This window comes from Callithrix jacchus, chromosome 12 (assembly GCF_049354715.1).
Source record: "Callithrix jacchus isolate 240 chromosome 12, calJac240_pri, whole genome shotgun sequence".
Lineage (NCBI taxonomy): Eukaryota > Metazoa > Chordata > Mammalia > Primates > Cebidae > Callithrix > Callithrix jacchus.
In genome coordinates, this window is record NC_133513.1 from 50,785,155 (window position 1) to 50,803,255 (window position 18,101).

At 55.4% G+C, this 18,101-nt stretch overlaps 1 protein-coding gene across 1 annotated transcript in view; it reads left to right on the forward strand.

The window, feature by feature from the left end:
- Window positions 1-2,867: 2,867 nt before the first annotated feature.
- ZCCHC24 (zinc finger CCHC-type containing 24) overlaps window positions 2,868-18,101 on the forward strand; it is a 63,690-nt gene continuing 48,456 nt past the window's right edge. Inside the window, exons 1-2 of the mRNA XM_035267855.3 lie at window positions 2,868-3,297; window positions 15,959-16,159. Coding sequence (XP_035123746.1) covers window positions 3,052-3,297; window positions 15,959-16,159 — 447 coding nt within the window. The 5' untranslated portion in view covers window positions 2,868-3,051. The remainder of the gene's footprint in view (window positions 3,298-15,958; window positions 16,160-18,101) is intronic.

The following is an 18,101-nucleotide window of genomic DNA, read 5'->3' on the forward strand; positions in this document are numbered from 1 at the left end:
CTTCTCTGGGCCATGGTACCTCCTCCTCTGTAAAGTCAGGGCTTGGAAACACTGACATTTTAAATGCAGGGCTCCTTAGTGTGCACACGTTAGGGTGACGAGGTGCAGAGTTTGGCCATGGCCCAGTCTTCTGGCCTGGTACCTGGGCCTCTGATACCCATCTGGCCACCTATTACCCTCTCCCATAGTACATGTTGTCCCAGGGGATCCTGGAGCATGCACCCCCAGCAGCTGGCTGAGGGCTGACCTTAGGTCAATCAATTGCCATCCAGGCAAACTGCTCATAGGGTGCTCATATTTATTAATCACCTACAAGGTACAAAGCCCACATGTTGAGCAGGTGTCCACTGGGCAAGGAGAGGGAGAAAAGTATAAAACCAAAGAAGCCATTCAGGCTGCAAAGAGGAGCAAAATCTGAGCATCCATCCATCCATCCATCCATCCATCCATCTCTCCACCCATTCATCCAATTATCAACCCAGCAACGATTTCCTGATTATCCACTATCTATGCTCCAGTCTCTGGGTAGAAACTATGTCTGGGAGAAAGAGGCAGAGGCTGTCAGTGTGGTCACCGGGTATGATAAACACCCTCTTGGCATCAAATCACTCTGAAGGACACAGGAAAGGACCAGAGGTTTCTCTAAGCAGGTGTCAGATTCCTAGTTATGTCCCCTCCCTGAACAGCAGTTTTCTCTGTAAAATCTAGGGAAGGTCTTCATCAGTGCTTCCAAAGACACCCAAAGACAGTAGCAGAGTTCCAGAGACAATACCAACTATTTCTTTTTAGGAGGACGGTTTCACTCTGTTGCCCAGGCTGGAGTGGCATGATCTCAGCTCACTACAGCCTGAGATCATGGGCTCCCAGGCTCAAGTGATCCTCCCATCTCTGCCTCCTGAGTAACTGGGACCACAGGCATGCGCCACCATGCCCAGCTAATTTTTGTATTTTTTGTAGAGATGAGGTTTTGCCATGTTCTCAAGGCTGGTCTAGAACTCAAGCAATCTGGGCTCCAGTTGGTATTATCTCTGGAACTCTGCTACTGTCTTTGGGTGTCTTTGGAAGTACTGATGACTCCTGGGCTCAAGCAATCTGTCCACTTTGGCCTCCCAAAGTGCTGGGATTACAGGTGAGCCACCATGCCCAGCCCCAAATATTTCTAAGAATAAAATGGTTACCACATGTATTTGCCACAACCATATACATATTCTTCAAACAAATAGATTTAATACTGTTTTAAAATATAAAGGCTACTGTATAGATGTGTTCTTGATGAATGAAAATATTAAGATGTGATTAATATATGTGCTGTCCTTTGTATTAATAACTGCAAATTGATAGACAAGATGGAGATCCGAGATCCAAGGGGCTCTTGAGGTTGGTGAGAAAGGGCAGCATTTGGTCATCACTGAGGCCTTTCTGGTGCGAGCGTCCACAGATGTGCATAGGTGTCCTGCAGGTGACCGGAGTAACTCGGTGAGTGCGTGGCAGGACAGCTCCTTTATGGAGTGTCTTCCGTTTACCAAGCACAAGCTGGGAAGCACACAAACGTCCCCGGTGGCGGGAGGGTGACTACTCCCATTTTACAGAGGAGAAAGCAGGCTTGCTCGCAGAGGTTAGGCATCACGCACAGGTCACTCCGCTGGACGGTGGCCGAGCTGGCACTCAACGCTGGGCGGAATGGCTCCAGAGCCAAACTGAAGGTGGGAGAGGTGACGCAGTCCCAGCCAGGCGGTGAGCTCCTCTGGGCCAGGTCCCGGGAGCTGCGCAGCGAAGCATCCCGAGAAGGAGATGGTGAAGGCCGCGGAGATTCTTGGGGCGTCCGGCGGAGGTGGAGGCGGGGGTCCCTCCAAGCAGTCTTGGACTAGCTGAGTTGTCCCAGGGAGATGGGTGACAGCCGCTTTCCTGAGCTCCCCCGGCCCAGGCTGGGATCCTGGCTACTCGCCAAGGCACCGGGGCGGGCTGGGGCTGGAGCCGGGCGAGAAGAGGGGCGAGAAGCCAGGCGGGCCCAGAGCAGAAATAGGAGAAGGGAGAGGGGGAGGGGGCGGGGAGCCTTTCCTGGGGCAGGAACCCGGGCCCCCCTTGGCGCAGCCGGCCGGCAGAGTGATTCTGCAGATGGAAGGAATTAAGTAGGAGGGGAGGGTCTGACGGTGATAGCGAGAGGAGGGGGTTAGAAGTGTGTGTCTGTGTCCGCGCGTTCGAGAGAGGAGCGAATGAGACGGAGAGAAACATCAGACCAGGCGGAAATAGAAGAGAGGAGACAAGAGAGAGAAGGGGACACGCGCGCGCGCACACACACACACACACAGGAGCGCGCCGCACAGAACCACGACGGACACAAGAGACACTAGTCTAAGAGAGAGAGAGAAAGAAGGAGTATAGAAAGGACGGAAAACAGGAAAGGAAAAGTGAGTGAAATTAAATAATTGCGGAGGATTTGGACAGAACGAGCCAAAAGAGAGCTAACAGCAGAGGGAGACGAGATTGATTAGGCCGGGGCCGCCCTGAGCTCGCTGCAGCTCAGGGAGCTGGGTTGGCAGGGCGGGGGAGAGGCGGGGCTTGGGCGGGATCTCGCATGGGCGGCCCATATGCAGATGAGCCTCAGTCCCCCTTCTCGCCCCGCCCCTGACGGTTTTTATTCAACGAGGCAGCCAATCCGGGGCGAGGACGGTGCCAGGCGGGGCAGGGGGTGGGCGGGGCATCGTCGACCCCACCCCCGGAGCCTCCGCCGGAGGGGTCAGCAGCAAGGCAGATAGCGGATCGCCGGGCGGGGCGGGACGCGATGGGCGGGGAGGAGGGGGCGGGGCCAAAAGTTTCCTGCCCAACTTTCGCTGCCTCCTTCCACCGCCCGCGCGCGCCGGGGCTGCAGTCGGGGGGAGGCGGCGGCGGTGGCAGCGGCTGGGGGCAGCGCTTGGGGCGCAGGGCGCGGAGCGATTGCCGTCGGGGCTCGGGAGGCGGGCAGTGGGCGCAGGCTCCCCGGTGCCCGCCCCTCCGCTGCGGAGGGGGGGCGCGAGCGGGCGGCCGGGGGGGGGCCGGCACCGCCGCCGCAAAATGAGCCTGCTGTCGGCCATCGACACGAGCGCCGCCTCGGTGTACCAGCCCGCCCAGCTGCTCAACTGGGTCTACCTGTCGCTGCAGGACACGCACCAGGCTAGCGCCTTCGATGCCTTCCGGCCCGAGCCGACCACCGGTGCCGCGCCCCCGGAGCTGGCCTTCGGCAAGGGCCGCCCGGAGCAGCTGGGCTCGCCCCTGCACTCCAGCTATCTCAACAGCTTCTTCCAGCTGCAGCGCGGAGAGGTGGGTGCACCCTCGCGCCCCCGCCTACTGCCCCCCGCGGCGGGCCGTTCCCTGTCGCACCCGCTCTTCCTGGCCTGGCGCGGCCCGGCTCCGCATTGCCCGGCCCGGCTTGGCTTGGCTTAGCTCAACTCTGCCAAACTCGCCGCCCGAAGTCCCCGGGGTGCCGGGAGCGCGTCACCACCCGGCTGAGCCCGGGCTGGAGCAGCGCAGGCCGGGGCGGGGCTCTCCCGCCCCCTCTCCCAGCCGGGGCAGCCCTGCTCCAAGGGGTTGGGGGAGGGAGTTGAGGAGGGTTTGTCTCCGGATTCTCTCCAGACAGCTGGGGTGCGGCCTGGGCGGGGAGCCCCTTCCAAGTGTCCTCACGTCCAACCCTGTACTCGTTCTGTACACGGCGGGCTGGGACCGAGAGTGCAGATTCTGCTTGGAGCTCCTCTGGAAGGGCCTAAAATCTTTCCTCCGACCTCTGTCGTTCCCGACCCGAAGGGCACCCTGGAGAGCAGTGACTGCCCAGAGGGTTTCTCCTGCTGTTTCTCACATGGGGACCCCAGTTACGTCCTCCAGCTACTGGCCCTCCCTTAGCTACATAGGAAGCGGTTTCTCAGGGCTTGACCCCACAGACTGCGCTGTCCCCAGCCCTCCCAGCCTGGAAGGAAATGAAAGGGAAATCCTCTTGAGCTCTGGAGAGGGGGGCTAGAAACGGCGAGAGGTTCCAGCTGCCCAGCGCCTTCTGCAGAAACCTGGGCCGTCTGTGTTGCAAAGTCTGCCTGTTTGGTAGATTCAGTTACAAAGTCGACTGGGCAGCGCCTCTTTGCCAGCAAGATAAATACACAGATCGCCACCACCTCCCAGCCCCTTTTGAGGAGTCTCCAGTGCCTGCCCAGATGCCACTCCTCTCCGTGGCCTGGACTCCTCCCCTCCCTCCATTTACTCCTGCCTCATTTGGGAATTTCAGACACTCATCTGTGGCCTTCACTTCTTTCCCTTGTGGGGGCTTCCTCTGCAAAGATGCAAGAGGTGTGTTATGGGGAGGACACACATGGGGGTCACTTTCTTTGCAGACCTGGGCGCACCTGTGAGTTTGAGGAGAGTCAGGGTCTGGAATGGGTTGGGGAAAAAAGCCTATGTATGCAAGGGTGTGCTGGAGATGAGCGAGGGAGGCAGACGGTCACCCTTGAGTTCAACTCTGACATCATTTACTGGGGCAGACATGGACATATGAAATGCTGGCCTAAGGCCAACACTATCCAGGCTGACCTGTTGACCTGTGTGGGTAGAACAGGCGTGGGAGGGGGCTGGGCACAGAGGAGGAAGATGAGTGTGGAAGGGCACCCTTTGGTGCCAGGCAAAAGCATTTGTATGCCAAAGTTCGTTGTAAACTGTAAAGCATTCTCTCCACGTGTGGAATTGTTCTTGGCTGGAGATCTTTCTTTCTTTCTTGTAAGAGACTTTTCTGCCTCTTTAGCGAACTAGCTTCAGGTGACCAGTGACTTTGAAGGACTATTTGTGGGGTGTTTCTTCAGTGCATGCATCTTTTCAGTTGTTTGTTCTCTTACCAAACATTTGTTGTGCTCTGACCAGGCCCTGGGGACTCATAGCCACAGGCTAGTGGGGACTACAGATGAGTAAACAGACAAGGTGACATAGGGTGTGAATGGTGGATGATTTGACGGGGGCACTCTCGGGGGCCCCAAGGGAGCTTCTCATCCTGGAAGAAGGGTGAACATGACCCACAGGTCAAGTGTGGACCCCTAATCAGCCTCTTCCAGCCTCCCTCTGCTCCCCCCACCATGGTGGCCTTGTTCCCCATCTGTGGTCTCCCCTGACAGGACCTGGGAGTTTGGGGCCATCGAGAGTACCCTATGGGAATAGGATGTTGTGTTGCTTTTTGAAAATTTCTGGCATCCAGGATCCCAACTGGAGCTCAGTGAGAACTGCCTTCTGTTCATTGCTGTGTACCTCAGTTTCCCCATGAAGGGACACAGTGTGGACGGAGAGGGAAAAGGTTATACTGTATCGTGCAGTGGTGGGGCAAAGTCTTTCATGACCTGACTTCAGGGAACCCGGTCTCTCTGGGCCTTAGCTTACACATCTGTTACATTTAGTCTCCGCTATGCCCAGGATGGTATATCTGTAGCGTCTGAGACCTGTTCAAACAAGAGAGGGCTGGGGGAGGCAAGAGGGGCTTCTCTGATGCTCACAGGCCAGTGGCTTCCTTGGAGGTGATGGAGGGCTGTGCCTGCTGACTTCCAGAGGACTCTCCTGGCTTCAGGCTCACTCATCCTCACCCCCCACCCACTTTGCCTTCTAAACCCTCTCAAAGCCTCAGCTGTGTTCCTGAGGACAGGCCTTTCCTGCACCCAGGGCTTAGCTGGTGACCTAATATGGCTCCAAAATAGCAACAGGCTGAGAAGGCAAGAAAAAACAACCCCCACCTCAATGCCACCAAGGGGCTGGTCAGAGAGGAAGCAAGTTGTGTGTGGGCTGGAGGGGACTCTGCAGAGGGACCCAGGGGGCCCAGGAGCATCGCCATTCTGTGCAAGGCCTGGCAGGCCTGGTGGCACTGCCTGCGGATGTGACTTGCATGCTGACCACTGACCACGGCCTGTCTACGCCAGCCCCTGTGCCAAGAGCCCACCCCCTCCTGCACCACCCCAGGCTGCTCCCACCACAATAGCAAAACAGCATGAATGCAGCTGGGATTTGGGGGGGTGGTGAAGACAAGGGGGCACAGAAGCCTATTGTGTCCCTGGAACCTCAGCTCTGGAAGCTGAAGATAAGCCAATGGTTCTGAGTGGCACACAGGCCCTGAGAGCAGAGAGAGAGATGGCAGAGTTCACACCAGAGTTCCCGGTGCAAGAGCAAGCACCAGGAGGTGACTTGGATTCTTGTGGGGACTTCCCAGCTTGTGGTGAGGGTGCCAGGCCAAAGCAGCACAGGCAGCTGGCACAGTTTCTTAAAAGGCCTCTGGGTCTAAAATCTAGGCCCTGTGAAACCCAGTTTCAAAAACCTGATCTATGGCAACAATGATACATTTTTGGAAAGAAAATCCTAAGGCCCTTAGCTCCTTAGCTGAGCCCCTTCTTTCTCTCCAGATACCCAAGGAAGGCAGTTCTGAGATGGAGTGGGGGCTGGGATCCATGGGGTCTTCTCTGCCAAGTCTTATTTGGAATTTAAATTCACAGCCGTGAAGGGGCTGTGAACGTCATCTCTGGAAAAGCTGAGTTACCTCTTCGTGAAGATTACCTCTTGGGCCCCTTGGAGGGCTGCCCAGAGCCCCTCCTGGGCAGTCCCTGTACCCCCCAACTCAAGTGGAGATGTGGCTGTCTCACTCCATTCAGGTTGAATTCTTAGAGCAGCTGTTCTCTTTCCCTCTTTCTCCAGGGACAGAGGTAGCTGGAAGCTGTGGCCCTACTTGACAGAGACCCCTACTTTGTGAATGTTGGGGGAAGGACTTTAGGGTCAAATACATTTGGAAGACACAGTGTCCTGCCTTTCTCTTGGAGACACACAATACCCACTATCACAGTAAAGGCTCTGAGAAGTCCTGCAGTATAAAACCTATTCACCTGTCTTCAGCCTGACAGTTCCCACACCTATTTGAGCAGAGAACAGTTTTGGCTCAGGGCACCTGCCAGTGTTCTTTCAAACATCTCCAGGCCCAGGGATGCTCCTTCCTGAGAGACCTCTCCATTGTGGGGTAGTTCCAACATTTAGGAAGCTCCTCCTGGAGCACTGTCCTCTGCAGCCATGAACCTCCACTTTGCTGCTCAGGTCTACCCACTGGAGGTTTGTCACGAGGCTTAACAGATGGCCTTTCCCTGGGCCACAGCCCTTCTTTATGGACACAGCCCTTCTGTTACTCCCTTAGAGGAGTGACTGTAGAGTCCTGCGTTAAAAGGCCCCAGTCTTGACAGTTTTCCATGAGTTTGGATGTGTCACCTGTGCCCTCAACAGGTGAGGAAGAGCCCACGGGCTGCCTGACCAGTGTGGATGTGTGGAACAAAGCCCCATTTCTGCCCAAGGATAGGAGGTGCCTATGGTCGAGAGTGGGCTTAAGGAGCTCGAGTGTGTTCTCAGCAGCCTTTGTGGTCTGTGTGTGTTTAGGGGACCACCCCTGGGCCTGGGAGAAATGGTCTTTTTATTCCAGCCCAGAGTTCGGGAGGATGCTCCCAGCTCTCTTGGCCACCCCTGGGAAGCTAAAGCGTGACTCAGGCGAGGAAGACCGTCATTTGAGAAGCTGTTGGCTGAGGCAGCCTGACCATCCCTCTTTCAAATTACATTGAGGACAGGCATGGGCTCAGAGGGAAGACCACACCTCGTGGACCTTCTGAGTCAGGTGGGAGGGAGGAAAGCAATTGCCATTAGTAATCAGTAAGTAGCAATGGCAGGGAGCCAGGTGCTATCACTATCCAGAGGAGGGCTTGGGGAAGAGATGGCCCTTGTGGAATAGCCCCCAGGTCTTGAGTGGTGCTCAGTTCATGGTGTCTCTTTCCTCATAGCTCCATTTTTTTTTTTTCAGAAGAGAGCACAGAGGCCTGGCGGGTCACCCAGCCAGTCAGTGGGAGAGCAGAATTCCTCTGTGTTCCAGCTATGGGTTTTCTCTTCGACCTGTCCTGCAGTTGGTCCCCAGGCTTGCCCTTCCCTGGATCAGGATCTGGGTCCCAGTGAGGACAGGAAGCAATCCATCTGGACAGGGGCATCCTATCAATCCTCAACGCCTCTGACATTTTGTCCTTGATCCCCAGACTTTCTGGAGTTGCTGGGTACTGGTCATGGGTACTGGATTTCCTACCATGTCCCTGTTGCAACCACTTCCCATCAACCCCACATGGGGGCATGGGTCCAAGGCTGCCTGGTTTAGGAGAAGCAGAGAAGATGGGGCTGAGCACCTCCTCCTGTTTCTGCACCCATCCCCTCGCCTGCGTGCAGCATCCCCATCGTCTGGATGGGGAAGCTAAGGCTTTTCTAAAGGAAGATGATGCATTCAGGGAATCAGTGACAGAACCAGGACTCCAGCCTAGGTCTCAGGTTCTCGATCTGTTCTTTGTGTGTGTGTGTGTGTGTCTCTGTGTGTGTCTGTCTGTGTGTGTTTGTGTGTGTGTCTCTGTGTTTGTGTCTCTCTGTGTGTGTCTGTGTGTGTTTGTGTGTGTGTCTGTGTTTGTGTATCTGTGTGTGTGTCTGTGTGTTTGTGTTTGTGTATCTGTGTGTGTGTCTCTGTGTGTGTGTCTGTCTGTGTTTGTGTGTGTGTCTGTGTTTGTGTCTCTGTGTGTGTGTCTGTGTGTTTGTTTGTGTATCTGTGTGTGTGTGTCTCTGTGTGTGTGTTTGTGTGTGTTTGTGTTTGTGTATCTGTGTGTGTGTCTCTCTGTGTGTGTCTGTGTGTGTTTGTGTGTGTGTCTGTGTTTGTGTCTCTGTGTGTGTGTCTGTGTGTTTGTGTTTGTGTATCTGTGTGTGTGTCTCTGTGTGTGTGTTTGTGTTTGTGTATCTGTGTTTGTGTGTATGTGTGTGTGTGTGTGTGTGGTGGTGTCAGCATATGATTCTTTATTCAGCCCTCCTCTGGCCATACTGGTCTACTTGTGGTTTCTGAAAACATCAAGCAGTCCCCCTCCTCCAAGCTCCTGCACTTGGTATTACTCCTATCTACAATGCCATTCCCTGCACTTCTACATGGACACATTCCAACTGGCTTGTTTATGACACAAATGGTCCCTTCTCTGAGGTTTTACTTGGCTGCCATTGGGAGCAGGCCTCCCTCCAGCCACTGTGAACCTGTGACAGATGAGTTGTAGGTGCTCCAGGAAAGCATGTCTTTTTCATTATTGTTGTTAGATGGAGTTTGGCTCTGTCGCCCAGGCCGGAGTGAGGTGACACCATCTCTGCTCACTGCAACCTTCACCTCCTGGGTTCAAGTGATTTTCCTGCCTCAGCCTCCTGAGTAGCTGGGATTACAGGCGCCCGCCACCCCTCCCGGCAAATTTTTTGTAAAGCATGTCTTAATGATTGGTCTTGTCCTGTATTAGCAATGTGCGTGTCTGTCTCAGTAGTTAGACTGTCTGCACCTGAGAGTAGAATCTTGTCTTTTCTGCTTAGGAGTCCTGGCATCTAGTTCTTAGTCAGTGCCCAGGACATGCTAGCTGCTCAGTTCATGCTTGCTACAGGGCGGGTGTCTTGAATTGAAACCTCCCCTCCTCCCTTCCACCTCCAGCTCTGTGAGCATGTAAGTACTCTCCTGAGCCTCTTAGCCTTTTGTTTTGCCTCACAGAAAAAATATCGATTGATTGCTTGATTAATTTGAATGAGTTGACTTGGGAGATAGTGAAACCTTGTCCCCTACGAGTGTTTCAGCAGAGGCTGATGAATGGTCCTTGACCTTCCTTGGTTAGGGACCTCTTTGAGAATCTGAAGACAGCTAGAGTTTCTGCTGCCAGCACAATGCACAGAACAGAAGCATGTGTGCACATGCATATACACACGTTTGCATGTGATTTCACGAGGACCATGCACACCACGCTCACAGTGGATGACAGATCAAGGCTCCCTGTCATAGAGGCTGCAAGCCTCAGTGGTACTCCAGACTGAGTATAGTCTAGCTAAGTATGTGGGTCCTTTCCAGTCCTGGGATTCTCATATTCTTGCTGTCTGTTTTCATTCAACAAATATGCTCTAGCAGTAAGAGGCTGCCCGGTCCCCAGTGCTTACACACTAGCTGGGCAGAGGGCCTATAGGTGAGTGGTGACCCTGGGCTGGAGCTGTTGGAACCAAGGAGGAAAGGGATGCCACTGTCTGCTCCCCCATTCCTGGGGCCTTTCCCTATTCTCTCTGCCCACTCCCCCACGAAAAATAACTTGCACTGGTGATTTAAATAAGAATCTTTTACTAAGCACTGACTGTGTCCAGGGAACTGTGTTTTACATTTGCTGGGTGAACGGCCCTCCAGGAGGGAGTGGTGCCCTCTGGGGTCCTGGGTGAGGGGTTGCCATGCCTGTCCTGGCCAGCCCAGCACTGTCCTGGCCCACGGGTCAGCTTGAGACCTGGGAAACAGAAGCAGAGCCAGAGGTTGAGCACAGCTGCAAACCCTCAGCCAAGGTGTGGCCATATTTTCCCATTGGCCCGCTTCCCATGGGCTGTCTCCTTCTCTCCCTGAGCCGGGCTGGTGTCCACCTCTCTGTGTATCGGACACGCATGTGTTTGACTCTGGGGAGCTGGAGCCCCAGATAGAGGCCTGGAGTGGGGGAAGTACAGATCCCCTTGGGAGCAGGGGTGGATTCATTTGGGAGATGAATGGTCCTTGTCCCAAACAGAGGAGTGTGGGTGCGTGTGTGTGCATGCGTGCCTGTGGGGTGGAATAGGGGAGGTTTTGGGTAAGAAATCTGTTGTTCAACTGATGAAAGGAACCCCTACAGGGCTGGGGACTCGAATCAGAATTCCTACTCTGGGGCCTTCGCAGGCCTGGGGAGCAGGACTAAGCAGTTGCTTCTGCCTTGCCTGGCGGCCTGGCCCAGACGCTGCCTTCTCCACGGCCTCACCGCGGCCATGTCCTTCCCAGCGCCTGCTGCTCCCCATTCTGCTTGCTGTTACTGCCTCTCCTGTCTGTCTCTTGTCCTGTCTCTGTGCCCTCTCTTCTCCCTCTGGTTGTCTTCTGCAGCTCCTGCCCCCTGCCCTAACTCCTGCTACCCCTCTCCCACTGTGCCTACCTACTGTCCTGCAGGGAGGGAAGAAAAGAGAAGTCCTGCTTGGCAGGCTTGCTCTGGGGAGAACTGGCATCAGCCTTGGAAATCTCTGCGTCTGCACCCCTGTTCCACAGCAGAACCACCATCCCCAGTGTCCACACCCCTCACGCAGCCCAGAGACACTGGTCCCTCATCTTGCCAGCGCTGAGAGACCTAGCGTATGATGTCACAGGGCCTCTGTGCCAAGAAGAGTGGTCTGCACCTGGCATTTTCCTCTGACTCCCTTCCTATAAGGGAAGTCAAGCCTTGGAGGCCACGTAGAGGATTAAATATAATAGGTCAACACCTGCTGGCTGTGTTACCTTGGGCAAATCGCTCAGCTTCTCTGAGCCTCAGTTTCTAGCTCTATAAAATGGAGCCAATAATGCCCATTTGAATAGTATTCTTGCCAGATATAAGGGAACTAAGAAGCGTAAAGGATCTAGTCAGATACATGACACACGGCATGATTAAAGTAAACCACAGTCCGGGTGCAGTGGCTCGCACCTGTAATCCCAGCATTTTGGGAGGCGGAGGCAGGCAGACAGTTTCAGTCCAGGAGTTTGAGACCTGCCTGTGCAACATGGTGAAACCTCATCTCTACAAAGAGTAAATACAGAAAGTCAGCCAGGGATGGTGGCACACACCGGTAGTCTTAGCTACTCAGGTGACTGAGGTGGGAGAATCACCTGAGCCCAGGAAATCGAGGCCGTAGTAAGCCGTGATTGTGCCACTGCACTCCAGCCTGTGTGACAAAGTAAAAACAGTAGATCCTGTCTCAAAAAAAAGCAAACTATAGTCTCTTCCCACCTACCTTTCTCCAACAGCCAACCGAAAACCTCGGAGAAGTTCCAGAACTGGGCAGGCAGAAGTGTGATGCGCGGCCCCCCAGATGCAGTGTGAGGGTCACATGCTTCCTGCTAGCTGCCGGGGTCACTGACCCAGGGAGGAAGGAGAGGTGGCCTCTTCCTAAGGCTGTTGATTTGGGCCTAGATGGCCCAGGGGCTTCCACTCATTGCATAAGTGGGGCTGCCTTGCACCAGTGCCCAGAGCAGCCTCATCTAAGGTGGGAGTGCCCCTCCACTAGGCCCGTGGAAATGAGGGGACCTAGGGCATCTGTTACCCTTCCCTGCCAGTGACCATCTGCACCTAGGGCAGGCAGTGGGGCAACGGAGGGCAGCAGAGCCTTTACCTTCAGAGATGTCCAGCCTTGTGGGAGAGATGAGGAGGCCTCATGCGCAGAGAGATTAGAGAGCGACTTCAGAGCTCCACCGGTCACTCAGGCGGGGCTGCGCTGTGGTCCCTGCCCCCACCCTGCCAACCGCAGTACTGGACTGGGCTACAGTGGGGTGAGGGGTCAGCGAGGTCTCTGATGGGGGTCAGGGCCTCTGTGGCCAGTGGGGCTTCAGAAGCACCTGGATCTGTGCTTCTCGTACTTTTCCTTGGAGCCTAAGGCCTGAGTAAGAGGAAGGGATGGGGTCAAGGCCACACCCTGGAGTTAGAGCTGGATCTGGAGCCAGGCCCTGGAGGGGCTCTGGATGGATATAGAGAAGGGCATTCCCAGGTGAGGCAGCAAGGGCGGGCTGGCCCGACTGAGAAAGGCAGAGCTGCTGGGGTGGAGGGGGGCATGGTGAAGGGAGTGGGGTTAGCGCTGGCAGATGAAGCCTTCTGGGGCCGCTTTGCAGTCCAGCCACACAAGGAAGGCCATGGCACAGATGGTGCCAGTGTTGGCCTCTGCGTTCCAGGCTCCAGGGTCATCTCTCAGGACGGGGTGTCTGGATCCTAGGAAAGCCAGACCTCAGGGATCAGTAGGTCGCCCTCCTTCCCCGCTCCATTTTCCGCTGTACAGATGGGAAACTCAAGAGCAGGACGGGACAGAGCTCTGTGTCCTGGCCTCTGTTCCATCCAATCCCCACAGGCCGTGAAAACAACCAGGAGGCTGACTTGCCTTTCACCTCCCTGGCCCGAGCTCAAACCGGGCTCGAGAGGAAGCCGCTCACTGCCCCACCCACCCTTCACACCGGCCCGCCAAGCAGGACTTCTGGCCCTGGGGCCTGGCTGGGTGCCCTAGTCTGTGTCTCTGTGCCCCTGTGGTCCTCAGTTTCCCCATCTGTCATGTGGGAATGAGGTGGGGTCAGCTGACAATCTCTGCTCTTTCGGCTCTAAGGTAGTGGAATTAGGGCTGGGGGAAGGACCCTAATTCCCTGGAGACAGACTGGAGGGCACTAGAGGTGGGAAGGCTATCAGGAGGGAAGCTCTGGCCTCGAGCTGCCTGGGGCAGGGGCAAAGCTGCAGCCCTCCAAAGGGTGGGGTGTCAGCTGCCAGGGAGAGGGCACCCGCTCAGAGGCCTCTGGCTGCCCAGGGATGCCTGTGGGGCCGTCCGTGGGCAGGAGAGTGTGGCCGCAAGATGGGGGAGAGGTTTTTCAGGGTGTAATTAGTGCACTTTCTGGCACCTACTGAACTTCCCCTTCCTCTTGACAATTTGCTGCCAGAACAGCCTGATTCCTGTGGACTTGCTTAAATCTTATCGGGGGGGGTAAAAAAAATAAAAATAGAAGAAAGAAAGAAAGGAAGAAAAAGGAAAAAAAAAAGTAAGAGGGTTGTTATTTGTGAAATTGTGTTTCCCAGCCATGAGGGTGAGTCACACCATTTGGGGCTTCAAGTTTCTTGTTTGGATGAACTTTTCTCTGGGAGGCTGGGGTGGATTTGGAGGGGGAGAGGGACTGCTGGTCTGGGCAGAGTCTTAGAATCAAGATAAGGAGACACCCTGATGGCTGAGAAGTCCAGGTGCTCCATGGCTGGGTGGGCAGGGCTGGTGGTACCTGAATTGCCGGGAGGAGCTTGAAAAATACTGATTGGGCTGCGGTGGGAGGAGGGTGTTGTTTCTCGGGGATGGAGTTTCAGTTTGGGAAGATGAAAAAGTTCTGGATGGTGGTGATGAATGCTCTTAGCAGCGTGAATGCTCTTAATCCCACGGAACTGTACTTGCAAACATCACTAAAATAGTAACTTGTGTTGTGTATATTTTGCCACACCCCTAAAAATACAGATTGCGGGTCCTTGATTCCAGGTGGCTGCTTTGGTAGGTCTGAGATGGGGCTCAGTTTGGGCACAGTCATGTAATCTGTTAAATGGGATAGTGACTCAGAGTTGTGGGGAGAATCAGCTATCTCAGTAAGTGTAAAATTTCCAGTGATGGAGTCACAGTAAGAGCTTGGTCTATGTCACTGTTATCCTCTGATCCAGTTTTCATGGGAACCCTCCCCATGCCCTGGAAGGTCGCCCTCCATTGGCTCCCATTGCTCCAGGGATAGGTGACTCTGCTTCTCAGGGTGGACTGCTCTATCTTGGGCTCGTCTGAGAGCTGGAGTGCCCCTAGGCTGAACGCAAGTCGGTGTGGAATCTTCCACTGGTCCTGGGTTTGGCGGTTGGGCGGGGCAGTGATGGAGAAGATACAGTCAGTAGGACCCATTGAGATCCTTCCCAGTCACTCTAGGTGACTGGGTGCTGGGCTGGCCTGCCCCAGAGGTGGTGTCTGTGTCTTTCCTTCCACATCCCAGGTTCTGGTCCAGATGCACACGAGAGGGAACAGAGGCCCAGAAGGAAAGGGCTGTGGTCACACCAAGAACAGCAGTGGCACCCAGACGATGAGGACCGTGTCACTAGGAGGGGAGTGGCAGATGCCTGCAGATGGAAACAGTCGGGAGCTGGGACGAACACTTGTGCGGGTGGGATCTGTCTTGGTTGGGGGAGGCAAGGCAGTGCCCTATGCCCTGGGCCAGCTCACAGCTCCCCTTCTCCCCTTCCTATTCTCAGGGGACACAGAAAGGGCTGCCTCCAGCCTGGGCTCTGTCCGCCCCATCTTTGGAAGGGAGCCTGAGGCCCTTCCTTTCAGGGATCCTGCTTGCCTATCAGCCTGGGGCTCCCCAAAACAAATCCCCATCTCCCCATCAGACACAAGGGCCCCCAAGGTCCATAGCGTATTCCTGCAGTTCTTGGGCACCTGAGCTGGGGCCAGGAGATACCCCAGCCCCAAGCCCAGATTTGTTGTTGAACCTCCTGAGGAGGCCGCCTCCTTCCAGCCTTGGCCTTGCTCCAGGAAAGGAGGACCCCTGGCTCCTCCCTGCCAGCCTCGCCACAGGCCCCACCTTCGTTAAATTCCAGTGTACCAGGCAGCCCGGAGCCCGTGACTCCAATAAATAGAGGCTGTTATACCAGGAGGGGGCCTGGGCCCTGTTGCTTTGAAGCTAAGCAAGATGTCTGGTTCCTGTCATCTGGAGGTGACAGAGGTGGGCCACTTCCCTCCTCAGGCTTCCAGAGAGCTGGCTTGGGCCGGGCTGAGGGCTCCTCACACACAGAGTGCACAGGCCTCAGGCTACAGGCCACCTGGCAAAGGGCTGGGCCTCAGCCTTCTCTAGTGTAAAGTGGGAGCCATGCCGAAAGCTGAGGTTCCCCTTCCTTATAAGGTGGGGAAACTGAGTCAGCAGTGACTTGCTAAAGTCATCCCACCAGTTAGTGGCAGAGCCCCAAATCTGACAAGTTGCTTTCTACTCTGTGTTCTTACCTCGTGGCAGTAAGTTAAGATAATGGAAATAATAAGAGCCATCATCATCATCATCATCATCATTGTCATTTACTGAGTGGTTCTGAAGGGCCAGGCATGAGAGAAACTGCTTGCCATTCGTGACCTCATTTTAGCCTCATTGAAACCCTAGGAGGAGCTGTTACTGGGCCCATTTTACAGACAGGGCCACTGAGGCCCACTGGTTAACTGGCTTGTCGATGGAGAAAAACTAGTTAGGATTTGAACTCAGGCTTCTGGAGGCCAGAGCCCTCGGGCAGCTGAAGGCTCAGTGTGAATCCATGCATGTGTTTGTGTGTGTGTGTGTGTGTGTGTGAGGGGTGTGGAAATTCTCCCAGGGCCGCAGCTGCAGCATGTGTGCCTCTGTCTCCCACAGGCGCTGAGCAACAGTGTGTACAAGGGTGCCTCACCCTACGGCTCCCTCAACAACATCGCCGACGGCCTCAGCTCCCTCACCGAGCACTTCTCAGACCTGACCCTCACCTCCGAGGCCCGCAAGCCCAGCAAGCGGCCCCCTCCCAACTACCTGTGCCACCTGTGCTTCAACAAAGGACACTACATCAAGGACTGCCCCCAGGTGAGGCAGCCCTGGCCCTGGGGGTGCTCTGGGGCTCCCCTGCTGACCTGCACACAGGCCCCCATGGGTAGGGCAGGGCAGTGGCCTCCCCAGGGCCCTTTCTACCAATGAGTGGCCCTGTGGTCCTCTGGCCTCTACCCTTTTGTCCCAGCTGGGATTTCGGAGACAAGGCTGGCTAGTGTGGTCGGGACAGAGGCCCAGCTTGGGCCCACGCTGGTTAGTCAGCAATCTGGGTGGGGAATTTTTGGACCCGAACTGGGCCCCCAAAGGAGGTTCTGTGCCTTTGGGTCTCCACCAGTCTTTTTCACAAGGCGGAGCCTGTTCCGAGAGGGCAGCCTCCTCACAGCTCCCTGGAGGCCCCATCTCATCACACTCACGGGGAAGGAATGCAGGCTCTGGGCCAGGAATCCAGATGTGCACCCCCTCCCCCGGACCCCACCTCTGCCTCCTCAGCCTGTGAGGGAGGAGGGGAGGGCCCTGCCTCGCACTTTGTGCCCCCAGGATGGGTCTGGGCGAAGGCTTCGGGCACTGCAGGGTGGAGCATCTTTTTCTTGGAGTGAGAAGGGGCGGGCAGATCAAGACCCCCACCCCACCGAATGCTTCAGGATGATAAAGTGGGCCTGCCACACCTGCCCACCTATAGGATGGTCCCTGACCCACTGTAGACATGGTTTGGGGATCCTGGGAAGAGAGGGTGGCAGTCATTTTAGATACAGCATGAGATTATCAGCGATATTTTTTTCCTATTTTCCAACTTTTTTATAATGTGGCATTATTTTTATTTTACGTTTGTAATGGAAATGGAATCCTGGAAACTCTGGAAATCCATGTGGTGTTCCCCTCCAGATGCTGGAAACCCACGTGTGGTTGGGTGGGGCTGGGTCCTTGCAGGACCAGTGGGAGGCCAAGATGTGCTTGTTGTTCATTACATTCCCAAACTCTGCTCAGCAACTGCCATGCCACACTTCAGGTCCTTGCTGCTGAGGGTATGGTCCTGGCAGAGCTGCATCAGGGCCTCCAGGGAGCTATTAGAAATGCAGGGTCTCAGGCCCACCCAGATGATTTGTGTACCCCCATCCCAGACTCCGCATAGTGGGAGCTGATCCACTGGCGACTTGCCTCCAGACCTCACATCTCCAGTGGGTCCTGTCTTCTCCCTCAATATACGCAGTAAGCAGGAGGCTGTTGGCAACAGTGGCTCTCAGCAGAGAGTGAGAGCCCGCCCTGGGGTTCTCTAGTTAGAATGAGGGGCAAGCAGGTAACTGAGGATCTGGTTGGTCCTCGAGGGCATGTTCATGGCCCATCCAGCCCATAGCATGTTGCAATCCGTCCAGCTGAGCCCCAGCACAGGGGCCCCCAGCTCATGTGCACACAGCCACCCACACAACCCTCCCTCCTCCCCTGCCTACAGCCTGGGAAGTGGGCAAAGCCGGACTGAGCTCCCTTAGGGAGACAGGCACTGTGCTCAGTCCTCTCCAAGCTGTATTTCATTTAATGAAACTACTCTGTGTTAAGTGCTTTATTTGCCTCATTTTCCGTAGTGAAACAGATGCTTCGAGGGAGGAAGGGACTCACACAGGATAACTGAGCTGTCAGTGGAATAGCTGGGGTTTTAATCCAGGCAGACAGGTGACACTCAGACATCGACAGGGGCTTTGGGGTCTCAAGGAGTGCACTCACTCTGAGCTGGCAGCCTGAGAATGTCACCGGGTGAAAGGTTTGGGAGAAGGGTGGCAGGGCCTCCCCAGGTTGACCAATCTCCAAAGGCAATGAATGTGAGCCAGAGGCCGGGGCCAGAGGCGGATGTGTGTGTGTGTGTGTGTGTGTGTGTGTGTGTGTGTGTGTGTGCGCGTGCTGTCCTCTCTCCTGACAAGGCCAGATCGCTTCCAAATGCTGGGACAGAGGGTCCCTGGCACCATTCAGCACAGTGCTAACAGGGATC